At 37.6% G+C, this 27,793-nt stretch overlaps 1 protein-coding gene across 6 annotated transcripts; it reads right to left on the bottom strand.

Moving 5' to 3' along the window:
* Nucleotides 1-92: 92 nt before the first annotated feature.
* ZC3H7A (zinc finger CCCH-type containing 7A) lies at nt 93-27,793 on the bottom strand. 6 transcript variants are annotated; one of them, XR_014958536.1, is made up of 23 exons: nt 27,567-27,689; nt 21,253-21,356; nt 20,036-20,075; nt 19,089-19,286; nt 18,402-18,560; nt 16,669-16,749; nt 16,541-16,582; nt 15,705-15,732; nt 14,944-15,224; nt 13,149-13,356; nt 12,133-12,197; nt 11,231-11,423; nt 9,465-9,626; nt 8,641-8,837; nt 8,307-8,404; nt 7,156-7,337; nt 6,543-6,619; nt 5,848-5,981; nt 5,340-5,445; nt 4,768-4,876; nt 3,842-3,991; nt 3,345-3,508; nt 93-2,060 (listed from the first exon to the last, which is right to left on the bottom strand). XR_014958536.1 is itself a non-coding variant. In XM_021538004.3 (23 exons), exons 2-23 carry the CDS (start codon nt 21,318-21,320, stop codon nt 1,871-1,873), a joined length of 2,916 nt encoding a protein of 971 aa, XP_021393679.2. In that variant the 5' UTR covers nt 21,321-21,356; nt 27,567-27,689; the 3' UTR covers nt 93-1,870. The 6 variants fall into 6 exon arrangements, 5 of the variants coding, with proteins under 5 accessions (XP_021393679.2, XP_085448515.1, XP_021393680.2 ...); XM_021538004.3 differs by having other exon boundaries at nt 3,842-3,975; XM_085592389.1 differs by having other exon boundaries at nt 3,842-3,975; nt 24,001-27,655.

Below are 27,793 nucleotides of genomic sequence, written 5' to 3'. Positions count from 1 at the left end.
CGGGCGGGAGCAGCGGGTGAATAATCCCCGAGCCCCCCGGCAGCTATTCCCCAACAGCCCCACGCCGCAGCAGGAAAGATTTCACACCGGCCTTAGAGAACAAGGATGTCATGTTTAGTTTTGTCTAGAATTACTTCCAATGATTTACAGATCAAGTACATTTAATAGTGAAAGCATAAAATTGAGAAAACAATTCAGAAAGGCACACGATACAATCAGGTTTTGTCACACAAATAACAGTGTCCACAGTACTCTGTCTCACACTCACTGTATCACAAACAATGTAAAAAACCAGCACTGCAAGCTAGTGTCGTCCTCCCGTGTACCGCAGCCCAGCCTGGGGGCACCAATCACTTCCCAAGAGCCCCAAGCTATGGCTGAAGCAACATGAGGTGTTGGTTTCAAATTTGTTGTGCTTTTGTGAAGTGAAAAGGACACAGCATCCATGTCGTGTATGTGTTAGCACTGAACTTTGGTTCAACACTTTTTATATAGCTAATGTATGCCCCATGACTACAGTCAAACTACTGAGGTCATTGTTAAAGCTCTTCTAATTATGTACGGTCAGCCAGGACCAGAGAAAGTACCTGGAGAGGGGGGAGGAGGAGGGAGGGGAAAAAGAAACCTAGTTTTAGTTATTTTGAATGAATGCCTGAAAGAAACTTAGTTGAGGGAAAAAAAAAAGTTAATAAGCAAACATAAATAAAGCTGAAAGCAGGAGCTGCAGAGAAGCCAAAACACAACAGAAACTCCAGTGACTGAAAAGCCCAAAGGCTCAGCAGTCAGAAGTAACCTCAGCCTGAAACTTGTTTTCCATTTCCTGTGCTCTGCAGGAAAGGCAATGGGAAGCACCATCCACCGTGCAGCTGAGGCAGTGATTCATGTCCATGTCCAAGGCTGAAAACGTGTCCCAGCACCACGTAGCTCCAAACTGCCCATCTGTATCACAACTTACTGGCTCTTTCCTTACTTCAGTGATGCCATGAGCTAATGACAATACAGAACTGCAAACAAGCCACTAGCGACACAAATACCAACTCAGTGAATGTTTAGCTACAGGTGCTCAAGCTTTTGCTAACTGGCAAATCATTGCTTTTACAAAATCTCTATCCTGAGAGGCTACATGCAGAAAACAGCTTTGTGTAAAGTTCTCTTTATTACAGGCAACAGTAGTCCATACAATAATACACAATACTGACATACAAGTGTAATCTTTCAAAATCATCATTTAAACAGCAAATACCAAGAAACAGAATTTTAACTACTTCATTTTCAAAAATTAATACTTTTTTCCTCTCAAGATCCTTTTTCAGTAAATTATATTGAAACATACAAATAGCGAAAAAATACCCATTCAACATATATTGTAGTTAAATGGTTATTTTGTTGAAAATCTTTAATAAGAAAATCATTTTTAGCAACCTACATATAGATAAGTAGCAAACTTTGTTTTAAACAAACCCTCTCCATTAAAAGATCTGAAAAATTTTCATCCATCATTTTCTTAGCCCACTAACACTCTCTTTTGCAATACCTTGATACCTTAAAGTTTTTCAACTGAAGGTCTGAGAACTAGGGGGCTTCCTAGATATTATAACCACTCTTCCCCCCTTCTATTTCCTAACTTTCTGTCCAACAGGAGGTGAGTAAGCACATAATACTTCAGATTTTTTTAATCACCACTCTGTTTCATGAGAGCATAGACAGGTCTGCTCCATCCCCCTAAATCTACCATACTTTGCTGTTCAGGAGGAACAATGTATGCCAATAAAAGCAGAAAACCTGCAGCTTTTCTGTCACATGCTTTTGATTACTGTCAAATTTTCTGGTTTATGCTTCCAGCTGATAACATGTATGTGTCATCTCAGTATTAGTTTAAATCTTTAAACAAAAAACTATATTTTCCAAAGTCATTATCACTGGGAGCAATCAAGTGGTCTTTTCTTGCTTTGCTGAGTTTCATTCTTAAAACTTGTCTTCGTTCTTCCCACTCACGGAGTTCAGCATTTCCATGGGCAAATTTACAGTTGTTTCCTTCAGTGCAAGTACCAGCAATATATCTGTTAAGACAGATTTTGAACAGTGTTTTCATAGAATTATCATGATCACTACTGTGTCTGTATTTTCTTCAGGTCATGCTTTTCAAATAAACTGTCCTTTCAAATAGTAAGGACAAAAAAAATTGCTTTCAGAAGTTAGATGACACTAACTCTGTTTAGCATTTGGTTGTATTTTTGTTTCCCACCTGACAAATATATACAGAGGACAACAGATGGCTCTTTTATTTCTATTATTCATGTTCCTGCTTAAACTGAGACACTTAATGCTTGAAACCATCAAGTTCATCATGTTAATGAATAGCTTATTATTTAACTCACTAAGTTAAAGAACAACTATTGTTTAAAAAATCCAACTAATTAATTACCCTTGTTAACTAAATTTGAGGTTAGAATACTCAGAACACCTTGACATACCAGTTTGGTGTTAAATGAGCAGTTTCCATTCACTTTATGCTGCATATCCAAGGTCTGTTATGTTCATAGCAAATCCATTTAGAATGCTACTTAAAAATTTAGTAAAGGGATATGTAAGTTTCCATGCTAAGACTACAAATAACAAATAACTTGCTTTCTCTGCTATGCAGTTTCTCGAGGTCTCCAAGACACTCAAAATCTTCAGCTGAAAATGGAGTAACAAAGGCATCTGTACCAGCAAACTGAACCTTAAACTCCAGAATGTTTTTAAAAGTTTTTAGCCTTCCAAAAGGATTCCAACAGTGGAAGGAATTTTCAACAGATTTACAAAAACAAAACACCTAACGAAGTCAGGTAAAACAGACTGCACTTAAGAATTAAAGGGAACAGCAAAACATACAACCAGTTCTGGGAAAAACCAACAGATCTTGGAAGTCCTCTTCCACCTGTTCATAAATAATTTCTAGTAACAAATACTCAATTTTAACAAATTTGGTTTGATGCTAACAGCATTTCTACTTGCCTTAAAGCTCCAGTATCACTGTCCAGCTAGGTACTGTTCTTGGGCTCTAATTAATATGCCGATGGCTAAGGAAACTTGAAATAATACCAACAATATTCACACAGCTGCAATGAACTTGCTACCATTCATCAATATCACACAGGCAGTTAATTTCGTTCCAAAATTAGGCACCTTGTCACTCCCAGAGTTCTAACATGTTTAAGTACTGTTAATTACTTCATTCTTTGTTGAAAAATGTATGCAAATCAAGAAATACTACAAACTTTGTCAGAACTAGTAACTGCCTTAATTATTTAAAGTATGAACTTTCATTTTTCAGCATTTTTGCCATCTTACAGAAGACATACCTATCACAAATGCTAAAATATCCAGTTGGAAAGCGATACTGCCAGCAGTTCTGATCATCCTCAGTGTGGAAAACCTTCTCCTTATGCTTTTCAGAAGAAATGTGACCCTGCCATTGCTTCTCGCTATTACAGTTCTTCCCACACATCCAACAATGAAAATCCACCTGTTTTACAAGGAATTTGAAAACAAAACATTGCAAATTCAGTGCTATAAGGACAGAACTTTGCCTAATACATTTTGAATGTTTTCTTTATGTTGGCCAGCAGGATATTGTTTACCTAAACAGACACAATTATTTAAACAATCACCTAAAGTTTATGATCTCCACTGGCTTTAGAAGAACTGATGTACAGTGTCAGTTACATGTAGTATAGTTGTCTAAGGAAGCAGCAAGAAAATAAGGGAAACAACCTAAGTCACTGACTGGGGAGAAAAAAAAAAAAAAGCCCAACAAACCCCATATGCTTGGATTTGGATTATACCCATGATTACTTACTGTAACTTCAGCATAGTCAGTTGGCATATGAATTTGCTTCCCATTTTCTCTGTTTGCCTGAGCAGGTGCATCATCTCCTTTTTCTGGTTTTTGAGTTTTTAGCCATATGTCATACAACTGCTCCAAGTCTTGAACTAATGAGAGCAGAAGCTAAAATAAGTAATTAGCAATTAAGGCAAGAGTTTGAGAACACTAGACTAAGTTTGTGGTATAATTCGGTCCGCACCTATTCTAAGAAGAAAAAGGGAAGGAAACAAATGTTGACAGTTATACAGTTCAGAGATTAAGAGCCAGGGAAAGAGGCATCTCTGGCTACTTACCAAGAGCTCTCTGTGACTCTTGAGGAGACAGCAAGAGATTACAGGTTTCTGAATGGGCACCCAAAGGACAGATAACAACTCTGCTGCTGCATATCAATACTGAATTTCAGAGAACTAATCTCATATGTGCTACAGCTTTTTGCTTTCTTGCAGACCATGATCCGATCATTTAGGTCATTTATTACTTCTGATTTTTGATGCTTTCTCCCCTGATGGGATAGTAAAGTCAGCAACAAAAAGTGAATGCCGATTCCCAGTAAATACACTGGGGAGGGATTGTTCTGCAAGTAGTTTCTCCCATGTGTAATTCCATGAATCCGTGTGTGTGCACATGGCAATACAAACACTAACTAATATTGCTGCAAGGATCAGTATTTCTAAGACAGCTGAAAAAACAACAGAGACTATTGTTAGAAAACCCAGCAAGCAATGAATACACAATACAGCTGTTTTTCTTTAATACTATTTTTGAATGCCTGATCTGGGTTTATTTAAATTCAAAGACAAGGGCACCTGCAAGGTTTACTACGATTAAAAAGTAATTGAAGTACAAGAAAGAAAAGCAGAACAGTTGGATTTACATGTTAGATTTAGTCTTCTACTTACTGCTGTTCTCCTTCATATAGGTCCACATCTCTCTCTCCTCAGGACTGTGAGCAAATGAGCAGTTTCCATCATACTGACATTTCTTGCGTGAAGCAATATGATTGCACAACTGGAACATGAATTTAAAGAAATCCTTAAGAATATAAAGCAGAATTAATGCTATCAGAAGATTTAATATTTTTTGCAGCCTGGGATAGTGTTTCCCAAGTCAAACATTATAAATAAAAATAAAAATGTGTATTTTACAAAAAGTAAACCTAATTTATAGTTAGAAAAAGAGAACTGCTGAAAATAAGTACTGTGAGCGGTTTTTGCCTCCTACCAAACAACCAGACCCCAGATATGTATGAATTATTTCAGAAATATTTACTTTCACTGACAAGTAAGGACTCCAGTAGCAACAGGAGATCAGTGCTTTTCTAAGGCTGAACGTTGTAGAAACACTGTGAACATTCTCCTACAAACTCCCGTGGGAATTTCTATAGAACTGATGAAACCAGCCCAATGACTAGTATTTTCCAGTGACTAATACCTATTTTCTTAACCGAAATATTAGTTTTAGGTTAACATACATCAAACTGCAGAGGCACTTGTTTCTTTGCAGGCAGAGGACGAATGGTCATCCACTTCTTACGTTCATTAGACATTACCAGCACCACATGGTGATCCTTGCTCCATCTGGAAACCATAAGCATTCAATGAAAGAAAATACTATTTAAAAAAAAAAGAATCACAATTTCTGCATTTCTGCACAGAAACAGAACCAGGAAAGCTCAGACAGTTTATTTTTAAAGCTTTCACCATATACTTAAGATTTAATGAAGAACTATAGAAACTTGACCTCTATCAACTATCCTCCAAAACCAAAACACAAACACTTTGGTAGCCACCAAAGTGTTTTACCAGTACCAATTATTAGCATACCACAAAGAGGTAACTCTGTTCTACCTCAATATGTTTGGGTTTGTTTTGTTTTTTTTTAATTCCTTGTATGACTCTTTCCCAGGAAGAACAGCTTCCCAAAAGAGGTTTTAAATGGCTGACAAAACAGTACAATGTTCACTGTTTGATCTTACTTACGGGTGTCTTGCCTTTGCACTACAGTATTTTTTGTTTCTGTCTGGCTCACTAACTTGACCATTTCTCCAGCATTGCCCACACACAAACTTCATCTTCAAATTAAGTGATCCATATTTCATTTGGTTCCCAAGAATCTTAAGAAAAAAAAAAAAACACCAACAACAATAAAAGGTATTTTTTAATCTGCAAAGAAATCCATACATAATTATTAATTACCCCCTATGGCAGAGATTTCAACACATGTTGGGAAGCAGATATTACACTGCATGCCTTGTAATAGCCCAGCTTGTCATTTCAAACTAGACATTTCAACACAAAGCAATTTTTTATTGAACTTATTTCTGATTTAGGTATATGTACCCTGAAGTTGTGATAGCATGTACAAACTAAATACATCAAAGTGCTACATATTGAAAAGATAACTAATTGCCCTAGAGCAGTGGACTTTGAACTTATATTTACATTTTATGTTACCCCTGGTGCAGAACAAGCAAAACAAAAAAAGGAGTTGCACAGCAGCAGAGCACGTATTTTAGTCTAAGTGAGCAAGCTGAAGAAAGCCTACATTGAAATAGATTATTTTGAAATCATTAAAAACGTAATTTCTAAAATAAGCTGCATTATATACACGCATTAAAAAAAAGAATTATCTCTGCAGTCACTGCAAAATTAGTTGAATGGAAAAATGAAAATACCTGTGATCCATGTGCACTAGCTTCCATGTTCTGCCAGTACTTCTTTGATTCTTGAACTATAGTATCATGTGAAATACCTGTAAAGTAAGGGAAACAGTCTTTGAGTACTTATGACTGTTGCAGCATCACAGACAGGCTCAAACTGGAACGCTACTGAAGCCCCAAAGCTTTGCTCCATTTTTGTTTTTGTGTACTGTGTAAGTATTCACACATATTGTGTGATATACATTATATACATTTACATCACAGATATGGTGTTACGTCCATACACACACAGATAATACACACACACTCTCAAGAACATTGTGAGGGCATCCAAATCAAAATGTCAGCATCATCCCAATGGAAAGCATACAAGGTTTTTAAATTACAGATTGCTCATGTAAGTTAAAGTGCATCTTTCAGTATTTAAACATAATGTACTAGAGTTCTAATGCCAATGTAATTACAAAATCTACACTGTATGTACCACTCCAAAATGCAAGCTGAGAGGCACTAGGCTGCTCCTGCTTGCTTCCTGCACTGACCCCAAGCTGCTAACTTCAGAGGGAGGCAACATAAGGAAGAAGTGGCAATACAATGAAGAGTAAAGTGAGCATTTTACTAAATATACCTGATTCTTTTTGCATTATCCAGACTTTAAGCTCTACCAGACTGTGAGCATAAAAGCATTTATCCTCTCGTAAGCAGCCATAATGCACCTCATGTCTGCACAGGTCAAGCTGACACCGAGCTTGGTAAGGACGGATTTTGGAATACTTCACCATAGTCTCTCGCAAAATGTGGACAAGGCACCTGTTTTGAAAACAGTCAGTTTTAGATATTCTTTAAAATAACCATCCTTCACCACAGCTTGTTCAAATATCCTTTAAACACTTTTTACTTGAAATCAGAAAGTCAGGAAAGTTTCCAGAAGGAGGTCACATCTAAGCATTGTTTCAAGGCTGAGTAAACACACTAGACAGCACCAAACAGTACTCTTGGGAATCCAGGGTCCCTCTTCTGCAAAACATTACTGAATTCAATCCAGCTGCCTCACTGGTTTCCAAGAAGGAAAGCAGATCATGTCCACTTACAAGTATATATCCTGATCTAATTACTAACCCACATACTATAAAGGAATATTTATTGAGCACCATTTAAGGAAGAGGTGATGCAGAACAGTAACAGCCTAGCTCTTGTAGCAGCAGTGCTTCCTCAATACAGGGAACTGGAATACAAAGCAATTCCAATGCTCCCACTTACTTTTACATCATACAAAGACAAAACTCTCTTAATTCTCAAAAACTCATTTTATACTTTTACAATAATAACTTTTTAAACTTCCCAAGAATAATTAAATACACTCTTCATACATTTTTTATCAAGTGAGTTAATAAGGTAAACCTGAGTTAAAACTACAGCAAAATAAACACAACGTATAAAAGAAAGAGCAACTTAGACGTTCCTGTTTTAATTTAGCATTACACATCTATTAACAGCAATACAGCTCACTGGGTAGGATAAGCTATTAACAACCTGACACCAAATCCCATAACATTTAAAGATGAGGGTAGACACCACTAATTTTGAATAATTGATAAAGAAATAGCTCACTTTAACTTGGTTACGTTTGTCAAATCTTGCTCTTTAAGTCTGTCCTGCCTATACTGCCAAAGCATAACAGTCACAGGGAAGTTGACAACAGGTAAGAAATGAAAGTCAGTATTAAAAACTGTCCTTGCTTTTAAATTGCAACTCATAGAGATGGCATTTCAAACATACTTGTTATCTTCAAAGTCATGCATAGCAGGGTGAGAACAAGAAGATGAGTTATCCTTGTTCCTTTTGCTTATTATTCTGGGCTTGTGATCAAAACATTTCTGGAAAAAAAAAAACAAGTAATTTTACGGTATATATTTTAGACAATTAAAAACATACCTTACTCTAAAGATTTTAACAGATACTTCATTTAGTCTCTGATCTAAATGCAGCCAGATAATTACTAAATTCTGTTTCAAAAGTTACAAAATAGTCATGAACAAACCAAAGCATTTCTTTCCACATATTTTAATTATCTATTACCATTTTTATTGTGTTACGAGAAATAAAGCAGCACCTCACAAAGAAACATAAATAATCCATGGTATTCTTGAAGAAGCTGGGACACAGTCAAGTTGATCTTCCCAGGTCCTCCAAAAAGAGCTTCTCGACTGAAGGCTCCCTTGCGCTCCAGCGTCCACACATCGATCTCCTCTTGGCAGTAGGCAAACGTGCAGTGACCTGGGTACCTGCATTCCTCCTCAGCAGCCACATCTCAAAGGACAGCATCGAACAGAGCATTGCTTTTACACAACTTTTTTTGGAAATTCATCTTAAAACTTCCACTATATCAGTTTTAAATGCTTTTAATAAAGAAGTTACAGAGATCTGTTGTAAATTTGTCACTTAAATCTAGCAGAAGAAAAACCTTATGCTGAATGACTTGGTGAAAATGTAAAACTCCTCAGAACAGTTAATGCACACCTCTATCAACTGTCCTGCACAAATCTAGGGCAATGGTGCCTAGAACCCAGAATACCCTCTGCTCAAATAAAGCTGTTCACTAACCCACTAATCTTGCTTACATCCCAATTAGAGGTTCATATTGCAAAACTCTAACAAAAATGCTCTTTATTGCTGTGTTTAACAGTAATCATCCAACACTCAAAAGCAAAATTATTCCTAATGGAGAACAGTACATGGCCTGTTCTCTAAATATTCATATTAGTGGTCAAGATATAGCTCTCCTTATAGCCTTTGAAATTATAAACAATCCAAAAGCTGCCTCCTCTCCACCTCCCATAACCATAAATAAAAATTCCTTTTATACTTCACTATAGAAAAGCTAAATTGCATTACTTGGAGCATAGGCATTACCATGTCACCTTCTGTAACACCTACCTTTACATATATGATATGGTCCTACATACTGTGTCTTTGTTGGTCTTGGGCGTATTTTTTTCCATGATTTATCTTCAGAGTTTTTTATTCTACCAATTAAAATATCCTTCTTACATTTATGTTCTAAATTGGGATGGTAAGCGTAATCCAATAATTTAGGACCTGAAACAATCACAGAAAATTGCTTATACTTGCATAAATTGCATCAAATATAAACATGTCCATACACACACTGGCACCAAAGCCCAAAAGCTAAGTACACAAACACATTGTATAGAATTCCTACTTGCACCGGCAGCTCTGAAGAACCAAAAGTCATTAATGTTGAGCAAGAAAGAAAAAAAAAAATCCAAATACTTACAAAAGGCAGTCTCAGCAAGAAAAAACTCAGAAGTTATTTTATATTTGGGGGAGGGACGCTGTGTTACAACCTTTAGGTTGCTTGGGGTCAACAAATTGCTGCATTTTTTCAAATCACAAAGTATCCATTCCAATAAACACTAGTTAAAAACTTAAAGTGCTTATGTATAGTAAGTCAATGCATGTGAAATCCAGTCATCAGTAAATGGCTCTCTTAACCTTCAATTTTTATTAGGAGAGGTACTATGTTCAGGGACAAAACACACTAAGTGGGAAGTTCATGAATGCCAAAAAGATAAATACCAATCCCAGGACTTTGTGATTTTGGAAACAAAAATATGAAGACATCAGCAAGAGCATCTGAGGATGAGCAAGGCTCAGTGAATTTTGCTATTTGTGAGACAGAAAAACAAGAGCATGATGCAGTTTTCTTTGGACAAGAAGACGATGAAACAGGAATTTCAAAAGGCAGTAAAAGCAGGAGACCCTTAAAGGCTTTGATAGAGATGGAAAGAAACAGAGGAAGTAGATGCATTGACACAAAAACTGAAGCTAGGAACACGCTAAGTACTTTCACCAATATGTTATAGCTCCAGCTTTAGCAGAACACATTCTGTAGTTTTTCAGACTTTGTAGATTTTTCTAGGAAAAATTATTTTAAACTAGGATAGAAGTTCTTCAGGGTACAATAGATATCCCCTAAAGGTCTCAATACAATTCTTTATTAGTATATTGATATCAATGATACCTGTAACTTCAAACACAATGCGTATTTTTAAGATTAGTTTTAAAATAAGCTATTGCCTTTAGAATATTGCTCTGTTTAACAGCAACAGCTCAGGCCTAAAAGATTAGTTATATTAATGACCAATACTGGTTAAGCTCCTTTAAGTCAATACAGTTGAGTTAGTTATTACAAGGGTTTGGAAGCCTCATGATTATGATTTAGAATTAGTTTGAAAGAACAATAATACAGATGGGATGTGAAGGTTACCAGGTACTTTGAACTGCAGTTCAATTCCCCATGGCCAATCAGAGAGAGTATTGCAAGTTTTATTTAGTCTTGAGCAAAGGTGTCATTCTTCACAGTACCCTGGGGTTTGGGAGGAAAGTGGATACAGAATGTGAATGACCTTACACACAGGGAAAGCGTGTGGCGATTTGTGCTGGGTTTAGAAATCAAGAAATCTATTAGGACAAGAAATAAAGACAAGAGGAATGAAGAGAAAACAGTGGTTGAAATATTTCACCAATCCTAAAATTGTGCTACATCTGCAAAAAACAAGTCAGGATTAACATGGTTTAGAAGCCAACAGTGTTAAATTATGAACACGAAGATTTTAAATGTATGCTTTTTAATTTAAAAAAAAAAAAAATCAACCTCATCAAGCCCAATAGCTCCTTACCTTTTTTGACAAAACATAACTGGCATGCCTGTCTTAGCTCATGTGTGCCTTCCAGTGGGTTCCTTCCTGCCAGTGCCGGAGATACAGGTATATTAGCAGTTGTACTGCTAAAAACATTGGAATAGTCATTTCTAGTTTGGCCTGCAATTCCCATGTAATTTTCGGACCCAAACAAAGCACTAGGACCATTTATCTGTTGAAAGAAAGTGTATTTTACTTGATATATAGAATTTATTTATTACAATTAAAATTTAACATACTGAAATTTTTCTTCAAAGCCACAATAAGAGCTTCAAACACACATCTAAGAAGGGACATGGAGATTTTACAAAGGCCACATACATAGTACAAACTAAGCATAAAACAAGAGCCAACCAGGTAGAGGCAGAAGAGCAGCCTTTGTAAGGCTAATTATTACTCCTTCCTGGCCCCTGAGGATGCAGTCCTTCATGCTACCCCTCCCCATGCAATCAATGCCAGCAGCGTGACTGAAAATGCACAGCACGCCTGCAATACAGCCAGCAGACAGATCCTCAGACTCACAGAGGCATCTGCTCTGTTCCTGTACTAGGACAGTTCTTCAGCCTGCCTAGTGTTTGGCACTCAGATCTTAAGGGATTTTAGATTAGTTGTTTTATAATTCAACAGTATTTTACATCACGTTTTTCAAAATGGAATAATGGTTGTGACATCAGTCAAAATTTGCATACATAAAATAACCTCTGTACATTTTTTCTTTTGTTACCATTCCTTTAAGTTCCCACAGCCAGAATGCACTTTTAATTGTAGAAGTGCTATTTTTCTAAAAATAGAAACTTCAGCTGTAAAAATTCACATCTGTGTAAAGCCTCCAAGGTGTTAATATTTGAACTGGTGTGAACAAAAACATGAAAAATACGTACAAACAATGGGGAATTATTGCTGTTAAGTGTTGGTGTTCCATCTCTAGAAGCTGAACTTGAGATGTCTAAAGGAATAAAAAGATATTTTAATTAAATGAGTTCCTGAGAACATCCCATTCAAAAAATAATTTATCATTCCTGAGAACCATCAGGGGTTTGCGTTTTTCGACAAACACCAACTTTTTTTGTTTGCTACAATTAGTTTTCTTTGTTTTTAATTATGTAAAAGCCCCTTGTAAACATATGGGCTGAAAAGTTACTAGGCAATCATCTTCAAAATATACACCAGGTTACCACCAGCAGTACTGGCAGATAGTGAAGGCAGATACTGAAGCAACATGAAAATACTTGTGTAGTACAAAAAGGGCAACCAGATAAACAATATCTTACTATAAAAAAATGAGGAGATGAAAGAGGGGTAAGAGGATTCTTCAATTTTTTTATTTTATTTTGTAAAGCTGGCTTTGTTCCAAAGACAGCATAGTCCTGTAACACCGATAATTAAAGACAAAACTTTATTTTGTCTTTTGTAGTTCATTATTTGTATCTTGTTATTTCATATACCTGATCTCACTACATAATTATAGTCTGTGCAGTTTGAATCCAAGCATGTAATACTGGTATCATTTCAGAGTATACAGTTACATTACCCTTTTAGAATTTTTCTTTATTGCCAAATCATGACAAATGGTTTAAGCTGTAAGAACAAGTTTTTTAAAAAAAAAAAAGTTTGAGGGAATAGTATTTCTTCTTTGAACTTAATCACCTGAAATAAATAAATGTATATAATAGATACAGAAAAACTACACAGACGGAGCTTGGAGCATGCTTATGGAGACCCCAAGGAAACAAAAGCTTTATTTATGAATTCTTGTATACAAGCAACTATTAGCACAGCTCAAATGTTATGTGTTAAATATAACTAATAGTTGTGAAAATTAATTTGTTAAAAAGGAAAGCCACTTGGCTCATGCACAACTCACATAATCATAAAAGGTTAAATATTAATTTCTTACCTCTTTTTGGGTCACTGATTGAAAAAGTGCTTAATGGAGAACAAAAGTTTTCCAGTGAAGAAGCCAAAGGCTGTGAAAAGATTTCTGAAAGAGAAGCTGAAGGAACAAATCCTGCAGTAACTGGCAGTGTCCCCAACAAAGAGGCAGAGAAAGGTACACTAGGAGCTACATTCCCTGCAGGAATGGGTCCTCTGGCTCCTGTCGTTTGCTGGAAAAAAAAAAATTAAAAAGACTGTTCAGACCACAGTCCTGCAGAGACCTGCAGTATCCAAGCTCTAAACAATGCCCCTCTGGTGCAAGGCATTATCCACTGATCAAACACCTTAAAGGTTCAGTTACCAGACACTTACTAAGCTAGTAAGAGATCTGGATTTGTTGTATCCATCAGATCATGGCTGAATTTCCAAACTATGTTAAAAACATAGACACCAGGGAAGAGTAAGAAGAGTCAGATATCAACAGAATTTGTTTCTAAATAAAGAGAACATAATTCAAACTGTAGTACAGCAAAAGAGGTACAAGTTGGCTTTGAGGTGAATCCTCAGATCCAATCAAATGGTTCTGCAAAGGCCAGGTCACATTTTTTCTGCCCATGAAAAGTTAAATATCCTTCTGTACATTTCTGTTAAGGACATACCAAGTGGAGGAGTTTCCTCTCCCTTCCTGCCATCCCAAGGAGCACCCTCCTCGTCTGGATGTTGAGTGAGTAGGTCTGCACAGAGTCTGCCCAGTGGGAAACTCCATGCTCCCCCAGGTATCAGCCTGCAATTCACTCAGTACAGCTCACTCAATTCTATACTCCAGACTGCAGTCTCTCTTGCAAGACTGCATTTCCTCCTGGCTTTCACTGTGGCAAACATCCTAGGATCTCTTAAAAATAATTACTTTCCCCATTTCCGACATATTTTCTAAAATATGAAGTGCATAAAATATAAAATTAGAAACTCAGGTATTTTTGATTTAAAGATTTGCAACTGTAAATCAGAGCTGAATGAGGAACTAAAATCATAACTAACTGAAGAACTGCATGTGCCACAGCCTCACTTAATACTGCAATATGAATGCAATACAAAACAAATACTCCAAATGATTGGCAGGGCTAGAGCCAGTAACCTTGGTACTAAGTTCAGACATCTCTGCTCATCAATCAGAGCTCTCATTTTGATTAACAACTGCAGAACTCTGGAGGCTTCACAGTCTGCTCTAGGTCTGGCATAATGGTGTAAGTAGGAACAACACTTCCTAGAACTAAATTTCACTGGTAACTCTTCTAAAAATACAAGAACTCAGACTCACAATGGTCTATTTCTGTTCAGCTAGGTGGTGGATCTGGACCAAGTTCTGATTGCAGAGATACCATTGAGCATCCTAGAAGGCCACAGCCCAAGTACTACTCTGCTGCAAAGCTTTTTGCTCGTGTTTAACTATAGTTTCTACAGCTAGAAGGTGAACATTCCAACACACCGTTCATGTTCTAAGGCAGTTTATTTGCACAAAAACCTCCCAAAAAACTACACTAGCCCAGATTTCAAATGTCCAATTATTTTTTCACAGTACTTACTCTAAGTAGCATTGGTAGTAGCATAACAGTATTTCTGAAGTAGTAGCAGTCCTGCTATCTTTACAGTCACATTTACAAGAATCTGAACCTGAAAGAAAATCAATCTGACTATGCCCAAAGACAGCTCAACATAACTAGGAAAGGTAACACAAACATTACCACTAGCCCACCTGATAAAAATATGAGATCCCACTCATAGAGTCTCTAAAGAAAGAAAACAGAAAAGAGTCTTACCATTACAGTTTCATCCGGATCAGGCACAGAATCAAGTAACTCATCAAGTTCTTCTCCAATAATTATATCTCCATCTCCACAATCTAAACATGCTTCTGGCATGGAGAAAGAAACATTCCCTCCATTTGCCAACACTGTAGAAGGCAAAGGAACCTTCTCCATCTGAAGAGGCATAACAGTAGGTAAAGGTGGTACAGGTACTGGTGACACTTTAGACACCTCAGAAACAAAGTTTGAGGAAGAAGCAGCAGAAGCCATCTCTTGTTTCTGGTCAGATAAATCTGAAATAGGTAAGATGGGAATGACTGGAACCTTTGTTCGAAGATGTGAGAAGTTCTTGCATAACTTTCACCCTGACAACAAGGAGGGTGAGAGAGTGAAAAAAACCACATTAAATGTTTTCAGCTTCCAAATTATGTATATCTTCATCTCAATGTTTATTTATTACTCAAGCTAAAACAGACAGAAAAAATTACAGACCTGATACTTTAGTAAATCTTTGGCATAGTCTCCCCTCCCTATTTTTCAAGCTGAAGAGGACAGCATGGAGACAATCACTACAGGAGCAGTTACAATCATATCAGGTTGAGGAGGCCAAAGTGAAATCTGCTCAGCCACTTAAATATACAGTTTTAGAGATAAACAGATCAGACTTACATCCCAATACTTTCAGATGAATTTTCTTTCAAATTTTCCTAATACAATGAGATATATATGTCATATCTAGCTTCCTAGCATTAGTAATGTAACACAAGACTCACCTAACTCAATATCTTCTACAGAAGAATTCTGTAAATGAGAAAAAAAATACCTCTCAGCCACAAGAGCCATTAAAAATTTTCAAATCCATATTCAGAGACAAAGAATATAAGCCCTCTCAAATTTAGGTTTTATAAAACCTCAAATTTATGAAGTCTAATGTAATTTAAAAGTCAATTATTTTTTAGATAAAGCATCCATTTGCAGACTGAATTTCACTCATGGTATCACTGAAAACTTGCAACCAACCAACCAACCACAGTGAGAGTGACACTTCAGGAATGAAAGAGTCTAAATGGAATCTTAAATGAACTGTTCCTACATTTCCTCATCCCTTTACAGCTAAATTTTCTATATTCCTGAGAAAGAAGTCTGTAAGATAAAGATGAACTCCTCTCCACTACTGCTATTCAGACACATTACAAAGAGCAAAATAAATGCAAGTTCAGCTGCTAATGAAGATCAAATTTGGACAAATGCATATAAGGGATTTTATACCAGCACCCTTCATTTCAATAATTGTCAACTATATAAAATAAAAAATAAACCAATTAACTTCCTTCTTGCCTCAGGACATGAAAAATAAATACATGCATTGCACTAGATTTAATCTTTTAGCTAATATTTATTCAACAAAGGTAACTTGAATAATAATCTTAATGTCCTAATCAGCCATATGTATACAGCAAAACTGAACATAATAGAACCTGAAAGTCCCAAATAACAGCCTCTAATAAAAAATGTCACTTGCACTAATGTGCCTTTATCATCATGAAATTATGAAAGTTATTCCCTGTAGTTTACAGTCAGCTTGCACTTGGAACATGTAAAACCTTACCTGAGTTGATGCATCACTACAAACTGAATTTGACGAGGGTGGCTACAAAGAAAAGATATGTTCAGTAAATACAAATTTGATATCAAAAGAGGGAAATCTTAACATAAAATGTTAAAATAAAAACTTACCTTTGCTCTAACATATGCTTTCCTTATTTTTAACCCTAGTTTTTGAGCTAGTTCTTGGGTAAGCTTAATCACACTTTCATCCTAAAAGACATAAATAAAATTTCATAATTTATATGTACTGTCATCAAGGAAAGACATCTGTTTATATCTCAGCCTGTATTCTGCAAGATTCCTACATGCAGGATGTCTTCAAAACGCAGCTTTATTCTTCCACAAACATAGAACTGAAACCTATATCTGAAAATATATCTACCCTGAAGGAGTAACTATGTTGACAGAAAATGGACAGTATCCTCCTTCTCCTTTTATCTGGATTTAAAATAATATAAAGGCTTTCCAAAACCAAAGAAATTCAAAGAACTGTTTTGTTGTGGTTTTTTGCTTGTTGTTTGGGTTTTATGGGTTTTTAGTTTTGTGGTTTTGTTTTTTGGGTTTTTTTTATGGGTGGGCACTTTTTGTTTATTTGAGGAGGGCATTTGTTCTTTAAGAGGATGGGGGCTTATTTTGTTGTTTTGATTTTCCACAAATTGAGGGCTATATTCCTGATTACCATATGAGTTACTACATGACACTGATGAATATTTAATGAGCACTCTGTATTTCGGGAGGCATTGCACCATACTACTAGAATTTAAAATGTCACTGTATTTCTCTCTGTCCTACAGTTATAACTACCTATTTAAATCATTTTAAGATTTAGTATTCAGATCACGTCCTACACCTAGAAAAAGCTATTTATAAAACTTACACAAAGGCATATTAACCTTAAGCAAAAACCTTCAGATCTGGAGGTGCAAAGTGAGGATCCAAAGTCCAAAGTTACACATTCAGATGAACTGTTTATGTCTTTGGAAGCACAAGTGAAACCTTCTCTCTATCAAGAGGCAAACCTATGCCAAATACTTTGGCTAGTGTCTCACTGTAGTTTTGATGCAGTAAGGTGAATATGCAGCAAGTCAGTAATTTATCCTGTGATCAGTCTATTTTGAGCAAAGCACGTAAAGATTCCATCAGCATGTAAATTCAAATTAGGAAGGCATTTCTGAAGTGAAATCTCTTAATCATCCTCACTCACAGCATTTTAGTTTGTGTTACGAAGGGTCCCAGAGAACCAAACTGGGTTTGGATATAACTAAAGTCCTGCAGGAATGCACTTGATGTACTCCAGCTCCTGAAAAACCCAAACAAGCAAAGAACCACAACCCAACCACACAAACAATCATGGAAAGCAGATCCTCAGGAGCAGCATTTCAGTCTACACATCATCTCCTACAGCACACAGTGCCTGCTAACACATACAGAGCCCAAGATTCAGGGTACACAGCAAGTGATTCACAGTGAGAACAATGCACTGGTAGCAACGTTACTAAACACTTGGAAAGCTAAAATGCAGTTATCAAAAGAATAAATGTACATTATAATTATGGTGGGGTTCTCTTCATGTCATAGAGAATTTTAAACAATTAATTCAGTGGTCCTAGTGCTTATTGCAAACATTCATAGCACTTGACCCCTAATGCATTTCTTCTGCAGAAAGTTAACACAACAAACTGAGCTTGGGGACTGTAATCTCTCTCCTCAGTCTGCACTTCCACAAGAAAAAATAATGTTTCGAGGAAGAAAAACTATTTTATTGCATTAAAAAACTACAAACTAGAAGAAACAATCTTGGTCTTGAAATAAGTGTATGTATCAAAACTTTTAAAATAATCACCAATATACAATTTACCCACCTGTGGCACAGCAAGAGAACATTTTGCTACAGCATCATAAGCCTTCTTATAGCTTCCCAATTCATTCAAAGCTTTTGCTTTGCGATAGAGAGCTCTGAAATTGTTTTCATTCAATCTTAATGCTACCTCACAGTCCTCTAGAACTTTTTCATGCAAACCCTAGGAGGAGAAAAAAGAAAAAAAGCCACCAATCAGAACAATTATCATGGAAATAGTGAATTTGAACTGCATTGGATGAAGGTATTGAAGCTGCACTCACCAAGGCCACCACTGCACAGTGCATTTGTAAGTTTTGCTAAGTCACCAAATTAGGCAACTAAAAACAAGCAGTGCCATCATTACGTAAAATCCAGTAACAGTTACAAAGAAAATTTAGCTCTTTCACAAGAGCCATCTTGTTCCACAGAGAAAGCAGCCAACTCAGTGCAGTCAGCAGTGTAAATGGATAAAAATACTACTCCATCAAATTCCAAGCCCAGTATGACACTTTTATGTTAATTCTAGTATTAGTAACTAAAATACCTCAATTATACGTGTAAAAAGCTTTTAAAGAATGTGATAAAGTGATGATTTGAAACATGTCAATCTTCAAACTGCAATCAAGAGCTTTTCACTCGATAGACTTTGTGTCTTCATACCCTGTTTACATCCTGTTCTGAAGAAATCATCGTTTAAACAGGAGCTTACCATATTTGAAAAACACGCGATCCTGTTCACATGCAGCTTCTCTAAAACATCATCAGAAACATGGATTTCTTCTGAATTAGCATAATCAGCTATGTTTATAGCTTCTGTATAGTGACTCAGTGATCCTCTCCAGTCACCTTCTCGATATACATCATTTCCTTCATGAAAAAGATTTCTAACAAGATCTCGTATAAATAACTGCAACACAGAAAACAAAAACTCATCAACACCAGTTGCTTGTTTATCTTCCATACTTCCAAGGAAAATTTTAAATAGAAAATGTGTACTGGTAACTCCATGGAATCAGAGTGAAATGCAAAACTTTTGTCTACATTAGTGTTTTTCTTCTGACATTCTTCCAAGACAACCTCAAAGATCTATATACATGTTCCATATATTCTTTCAGCAAGCAGCAGCCATAGCAACTGACAAAGCAGGAGAACACAAAAGCTGCTTTGCAAAAAGGATTTTTTCATCAAAATGTGAATGGCAGTATTTTTATCTAATGTGTTCTCAAATCCAGTGAAATCACCTACTACTGGAAAAAGAAATAAAAAGACAAGTCTGAAAATACAAGTCAAAATTATGCAAAATCATAACATTCACATGTTCTGAAGGTTTCTGTGACTGAAGTCCTTTTACTTTTGCTGTGCTACTCTGAGCTTTACTCAGAATAAAACATTGTTTTATTCAATTAACGCCCCAAATTCATCCACAATACCAGCAGAGAAAGACTTCATCTCTACTGCTGTATGAGTAAATTCAGGACACCCAAACATCTGAATATCTGTATCATAATGTTAGTAGTTGTCCAGTTCCAATTTTGAGACTTTTAAAATTATCATTCATATTATATCATCACCTAAATGATGACTAAAACCAAGATGACAATAATAATATAGGCCAATTTAAAAACCCTTCTGGAAATTAAAAAGTCATTTCATTACCTCATATTGTTCTTGTGTCCCTGGATAGGGCAAAGTGGATCTAGAAAAAAAATTAAAAGCTTCACTTATTATACATATTGCTTAAAAGACAATCACACTGAGGAACACTGGTTCTTTGTAAATAGCAACCTTGCTTTGCAATAGGCAAATCTCTGAATATTGCCCATAGCCTGCACTGAACAAGGAAAAGTGCTGTAGATTATTTTTGATTAAAAAACTGAGCTTTCTTGTTATTAATAGCTTACTTTCTTTTGAAGTTATATAGTCAATCTGAACTCTGCTGTTTAAAATGTATTAAGGATTTGCATGCTTTGAGAGTTTTATACATCACTGTTCTTTGTTTAAAAGCAATTTCCTTCCTCTCCTCCCCTGTGCAGAACCATGTTAGAGATGAGAACTGCAATCTTCTAGTAAGCACTATAAAATGACAAATTATCTGTCAAAAACCCACATCTATTTTCATTAAGTCATACCAATGACATACAACAGGAATTTTAAGAGTTCTTTTGTATGACATGCAAGAGAGATTATCTCTAGGCCAGAAAAGATGTCTTTACTTCTACATTTCAGAAGAAAAGCAGGAATCCTTTCCTTTTGCATACAGATTAACTGAGATTCTGTCTTTAAAAAGTTTTTAAACGGTCTGGGTTGGGGGCGGGGGGGAAGTATGGTTTTTGGGTTTTTTTGTTGGTTGGTTGATTTTTTGTTTGTTTTTGTTTTCTAAGAATGCCATATATGAGGAGTGAGCTAATATGAAATTCCAAAATGATTTTAAGGTAGTCAGGATCTTCAAAACAATTTGGCATTGACCCAAATGAAAATTAAATACTCAGATGATTTCTCAATATCTTAAATTTTAGCTCCAGAGAGTTAAAACATTTAGGTAGTGGTGAACAAATACATCCCTTTCAATACTAACCTGATTTTAGGTGTAGTTATTCTTAAAGTGGATTATTTTTCTACTCAAAACCAAAAAAAGATTAAGGGCTACTTTTTCTCAAAAGCAGGAAAGGAGCCACCTTTTATCTTCAATTTGCTCTCTTTAGGAACAAAGAGAAGTTCTGTCTTTTCTTTAAAGCTGCTCCCTGTTTAAAATATTAGTGCTAGCAAATATTCTGAGGAAAAACACAAAAGGCCTTTCCCAGAGCCATCCATCTAATATAAATATATATAAACATGTAAATGAACATGCAAGAATAAAAACAACAAAATCATACTCTATAAATTGGAGTCCTTTCTTAATGTCCTGTTGTCTAGTGCTTCTCTCTTCCGAGACATTGGACATGTTATCCTGAACATCCACTTTTCAGATATGCCACTCCTCAAAAAGGAAGAGAGATAAACAGCTGTTATAATACATTTCAGTGTGCATTTGGCTCAGAAGGACCCACTCTCACATCAACACTAAGTCCACTGTACAAAGATGATTCTGCACCAAGCTTGAGGAACCATTGCAGAAACTCCTGACACAGCTGAAGCACCCAGAGCAACAGAGGAAGAAGCCCCAGGTCACAACCAACATCCCTCCCATCAGTGCCCAGTTACACAGTACTGCTGCAGAGAACCTTTTTTCCAGTTTGTCATTTATCTTTGGTTTCCACTCATTTCCTCCATAGTATGCAGAGTCCTGTCAGTGCAACTGCACCAAGCTACAAACCCATCTTTTAAGGGATTACTGCTAAACTGAGCTGCAGTTCCATACTGTCCCCTTGTAAGAGCTTTACACTTCTTTTATTTGCATGTTGAAGTGGAAACAAACACAAGATATGTATTAATAAAAACCAAACTGAGGAGAAAGCTACCATGAAGTCTAGTTCTACAGCATCTCATCATCCCCCAAGCACTAACATGAAATTAGAATCAAACACTACTGCTTTATTAATATCTACCAGTCAGCCAAGGTGAAAACTTTGGACACTTTTCCAGTAGCAAAGACTACCTACTTCACTCGAAAAACTGAACTACTTCAAGGTAATTCCACATCATCAGCTTGACATTGCAATCCAATTTGTTTCAATCACTGATTTTTTTTTTTTTTTTCAGTTTGTGTCTTTAATTGACTGAATTTACAAATGCTCAAGTTAAACAAGCCAAAATGTTTAACTTGTTAACATTTAACTTGTTAAGGTTATGCTTGGGCATAACCTTCAATGTAAGGCTATTTGAAGTATGCTGTCACAATTGTACATGGTTATGCCCAATTGTGACATGAGAATACAACTTATTTTTCCAAAAAACAACCAGTAGGACAAAGTTTTATTCCAAAAATACTCAAGTCCAGAAAAAGGCTTTTAGCTAGAGAAATTGTGTACATTTTGTGAAGAAAATTACTTTTTGCAGGAATTTATAGTTACAAAAACTGAACTACATGCAGTACAATTATGTTAGTCCTGAAACTAAGTTTAAAAAAGCCAGTATTTTGTGCCAGGTTGCCATTTCACATCAATGGCAAAAGAATGAAAACAAAGTAAAATGAAGAACAAACTAACCCCCAGCAAACTCCACAAAATCCCAACTGAGGACAGAAACACACTGCAGAAAATACCCTACTTTCCTTGAATTATCTGGAATAAGGAAGCAAATTAAAAAATCTTCAGCTCTAATAATGTTTACAAACCTTTCCAAAGCCCCTTAAATGAATGTATGAAGTCTAGACTACTTCAAGTCGTTATGAGTTAGTCCTATTGTAATACATTCCTAAAATGAGCATAAAAATTAGTAATTTTCTGGAGGTCACTAAACAAATTGGAAGCACTCTGAGGTCCCCATTTCACCTCAATTCCCACTGTGACCTCAGTAAGAGCAAGCTTTATAAAAACCACAAAACTAAAACTCAGTCTTTAGATAAATATCATGGACAGCTGTGATAGTTCACTAACAGGAATTTCTCAGCTATTGCTTGCTTGGGTATAGAAATAGCCCTCAGTAATCTACTTTCCAAGAGGAACTAACGGTTTTTAATGTAATTTTATGCATCACCTTTTCTTCTATAAGTTAATAATGCATACTAGACTTTTGCTCTATGATAAAGTTTTTAATAAATAACAGCATATCCACTAAGAAATCAAACTGTAAATGCCTAAAGGATACTTTATTTTGCATGTGGATAGTTTTTATTTACTCACTCATGGATTAGGTTTTAGAATTCAAACAAAATCTTTTAAGAATAAGAAATTATCACACTAATCAAAGAAAGTGGGAATAGTAGCAGATGTTTTCCCTCAAAACTAAGCTTTTAAAACCACATTTTAGTCCTGTGAATTAACAGCTGACAATGTAATACCTTGCCACACAAGAGTCTTGCATATGCCACAATCTGGGCAAAATTAAAATCAGCTTTACTAATTTTAAGAAATCCTAGTATCCCACCCCAACTTGCAATGACATGAGAAAATTCCAACACAGTGACACATGCATTTACTTATCACCTCTAAAAGAATTATATATAAGGAATGATTAAAGAATGATATATTGAACATGAGGATGTGCACACCCCATTTTTCCACAACAATAAAGTTAATGGAAATGTTACAAACTGGCACTGCATACATAAGAATAGCTACCAAATGATGAACATATGTGAGTGCTGAAATTTATTATTCGAAGTAGTTTTCTATTTTTTTCCTACTCATTTGCATGCACAAGCTATTCAGGCAAAAATTTATCTTTTCTTAGAATACTTTGACTGTCAAATTGCCCCAATATTTTATGATTTTGCAGAGGATTTAAAATTGTTTCAGACAGCACCTTTAACATTATTTCTTCCACCCAAATTTTCCTTATATCATCTGAAGCAACCAGAAACACATTAAGACTCAGTTCTATACAAGGCAAATAACAATCAGTCTTGCCTTTTAATGTCATCCATCCACTTTCCAAGATGAAACTCCCACCTATGTAGCAACAGCCCTTCCCTTTTTGCAGGGACAGAATTTAAAGAAAAATAAACTTACGTACATACATACATTTAAATAGTCTAAATGTTGCTTTCTTGCTTGAAAAATTTCTAGAAAAGCAAAGCCTGTACTTTTGCTTTACTCTTTGTGCAATGCACCGAGAGAAACAACCTAAAATAAAGAAAAAATAGTACAGGAGCTGAAAAAAAAAAAAGCAGACTAATGTATCACTAATTAACATCACAGGCAGAAATTAAATGCAGTATTTCTACAACTACTGCTATGAGAGAATTGAGCTATACAAGCTCAATTTACTAAATGTAGTAAAGAACAAAAAAGGCTGCCTAGACATTTTAAAGAACAATTTATCTGTTTTATCTTCATCACAGGCTTTAACTCATCCTGTTTCTCAGGAGCAGAAGCCAAGTGACAGAAAGGTCTCTGCCAGGAGCCAGTGACACCTTTTCTCACAGATGCTGGTCCACCCATACAAACAGAGATACAAAGGACAACAGGTCTGTGCCAGTGCAGGCAGGCAGGAACACTTCTACTTCTTTCTTCCATAAAGCCACTTATGGCTCTTATTGGTTATTTCCCTTCCTTCCAGCCTGTGGCAAGATAGTTTTATTCTTTTCTGTATTTTAGCACTTCTAAGGCATTCAAGGTACATTTTAAGGGACATTCCGATTATCTAGTATATACCATGTGCCATATTCAGTCATAAGGGTGTTGAGTACAATTGCTAGACTATCTTTGCAAAGCAAATCTCTGGAACACAAGTGAATAAATTTATACAGAATGTAGAAATTGAGGGTTTTTTGTAGAAAGCTTTGGCTATTGTAAAAAGGAAGGTACCAGTGTGTAAAACTATAGAGAGTTGAGCCTTTACATTTCTAAACTGCAGAACCAGAGAGCAACTATATACAGTTTGCCATGCCCAGTGGAAAATTCAGTCCCACAGGACAGGGAACTGGGAAGGATCTGATCCTTTCTCCTCTTGCATAGAGTTTTGTACATTACTTATTTAGAGATGAGTGGAGAATGCCGTGAAAATGCATAACATCATTTGGGGACCAGAACTACTCCCCCTGGGAATTAATGACCTTCAACTGACCAAATAATTCTGTTATTGTTTGTTATAAGTATCTGTGCTCTGGCTATTATAAATACTTCAAGTAAGTATACTCTGCACCTTCAGGCCTAAATGCTAAAAAAACTGGAAGTCAGTGATCCTTGCTGCTTTTCTCTCCCTACAGAGCTAAAACTTAAAAAGCAAGGGTACTATATAGACGTGTTCTTTTAAATTACAGGAGCATATCCTCCTGACATGCATCACTGAGGTCACTTATAAACACATAGGTGACCGGAATCTCAAATTTCTATACAGTACAAAGCACATGGAAAATTTACTGCAGTTGATAGATCTCTATCAGCCTCAATGGTTCAGCTGAATTAGCAAATAAAATCACACCAAGTGAAGAAATCCCTCCTGTATCCTAGCATCAGCCTTCTCCCCCTCGATTCTGACAGAAACGAACCCATCATCTACACCATCATTTTGTCAAAACTTTGGTCAGAATCTGTGCAACCAGAAGCCCGTGTATAAAATGACACCACAAACAATTCACCACCACAAACAATTCATCTGTTTCCATACAGGAAAACTACTCCAAAGGAGAGAAGTTGCACCCTAGAATAAAGGGAATACTGCAAAGAACAAGACTGAAACAGAACAGCAGGAATGAAGATAGAACTAAGAGACAGGCAATATAAATCCCTCTCACCTACTGGAAGCAAAAGCCTATCTCTGCTGCTACCTCCTGCACCACTAACAGCAGCAACAAGTACAATACTTTCAGGCACCTGGATCCAAAAGCTACATACGGGTTAATTCCCACCCCAGGGGCACAGGAAAGCAGAACTCTGCCTCGACAGAGCCAAGTGAGGACTGGCACACACGCAGCTACACCCAAATCACTTCCTCAAGAGATGCCACCCACACAAACACCTCCACTATCCCCCACTCCAACCCAGCCAAGGATCCAACTGGCCACCGAGCACGTGCCATTACAGAATAAGCCTTGCCAGAAAGCAGACTTGTCAAAGCTGTTTTATTTCCCATCCCAACCATCTGACAGATTAAAAGCATAATCACAGATAATAAACTACAGTGCAAACTAAAGCCTGCCTTACAGAGATTGTAAACTGCTCATCAGACTTGGACTGGCATCAAAATAAGGAAGGGAAAATAGAAACTTTAATACAAAATCCATACAAAACAAATGTGTTCCTCAGACTGCAAAAGCAGAGAAGATTTTATGCTCATGTTCACGCATTATTGAGCTGTTTTATAAGACACTTCAAACATGCAAGATGCTGTGGGAGAAACAGGAAACACATTACACAAGACACATTTCAATAGCCCCAAGTTAACTTCTCTGCTTAATCTAGTACTTCTGGCCACAATCACTGAGTTCTGTTATGTCAGCTCAAAAAAACACCTAACACAGACATAATGCAGTTCCACCTTTTATTTCTAAAAAGTGAACTTGACTGCAGTCAAAACAAAATATCTGAATAAAAGAAAACAGAACATATAGCAGTAATTTAAGATGTACTAATTTCCCACTCCTTACCTTCGGTATTTAGTTGCATCTCCTCCCACTTCTTCCCTACCCACAAAATAATAAGAGAGTTTTCAAGATTTATTTTTTATTTCCACAGCTGTACTACATTTTTTTTTTAAATCCATGTAAGAAACAGGAAAGAACAAAAACGCTTTGTGAAGTCATCTCACTTCCCTAGGAGATTAAGAAGCAGGACTGGAAGACTTCGGTTTACAGTTCTCTCAGATACTTCAGTAAATAGATCCAAAAACCTAACCGCAGGAAGAGCATCTTACCAATAAATCCACATTTATCAACAGGGTTTAAACCAAGATAAACCTTTCATACTCGATTTTGGTCACTACAATCGACAACATTCGAGTTTCGTTGCTGTTTCTGGCTGTGCGGGTGGTTTGGGGTTTCTTTCCCACTTCCCGTAAGCCGGTTCTGACTTTCCGTACCCAAACGCTTGCAGCGCTGCCCGCCGGAGCTGCCCGGGCACGGCGGGGCACCCACGGGTGCGGGCACGACAGGGTCACCGCCGCGCAGCCGTGAGCGCGGAACCCAACAGCTCCTCCGGGGGCCGCGGCCGAGGACGGGCCCCGGCCCGGCCACTGCCAGCGCTCTCCGGGGGTTGTTCCAGCCACGGCGCAACAGGAGCGCTCCCGACCCGCGGGCTGCGCTGCCCCAGCGCGCCCGCCCGCCGCCTTTGTTCGCGCCGAGCGGCTCCGGCGGCGGGGAGAGCTCTCCGGGGGCCCGGCCGGCCGCGGCCCCGGCGGCACCGACAGCGGCCGCGGCCGGGGGGACACACGACCCCCGCCGCGGGATGGGCGCGGAGAGCCCGCGGCTCCAACTCGGCGGGGAGCGGCGGCCCCGCGGCGAGGGAAGGGACGGGCGGGACCGACTCCCCGCGCCCGGAGCGGGGCGGAACGGCAACAGGGCCGGCCGCGTCTGGGCACTCCTTCCTCGGGCGGAGGGTGCCGCGGCGGCATCGGCATGCGGCGTGTCTGTCCCTCCCCCCGCCCGTACCTGCTGTGAGGCCGCGGGAGCGCAGCGGGAGGCGGGGCCGGCGGGACGGGCGCGACAGCGGCGACGGCGATAACGACACCGAGAGCGGCGGCAGCGCCTCCTCCGCGCCGCCCGCGCAGCGCCGCCGCCCCCGCGCGCCCCCTGCTGCCGGGAGGCCGCGGGCACAGCCCGGGGGCGGCCTGAGCCAAGACAGAGCGGCGCGCGCTTCCCATTGGCTCGCCACGATT

The sequence above is a fragment of the Lonchura striata genome, chromosome 14 (assembly GCF_050655825.1).
Source record: "Lonchura striata isolate lonStrDom1 chromosome 14, ASM5065582v1, whole genome shotgun sequence".
In the NCBI taxonomy this organism is placed as follows: domain Eukaryota; kingdom Metazoa; phylum Chordata; class Aves; order Passeriformes; family Estrildidae; genus Lonchura; species Lonchura striata.
Note: the sequence above shows the minus strand (reverse complement) of the source record. Positions and strands in the feature narration are given on the sequence as shown.

Bases quoted from the DNA above. Each gene is read 5' to 3' on its own strand.
- ZC3H7A (XM_085592391.1), bottom strand. From the start codon at position 27,778: ATGGGAAGCGCGCGCCGCTCTGTCTTGGCTCAGGCCGCCCCCGGGCTG. The intron at 18,561-19,088 runs GTAAGCTCCTGT...TTCTCCTCCTAG, and splicing joins TCGCGTGTTTTTCAAATATG to GGTTTGCATGAAAAAGTTCT. The intron at 6,620-7,155 runs GTATATTTAGTA...CTTACTTTACAG, and splicing joins GATAATGCAAAAAGAATCAG to GTATTTCACATGATACTATA.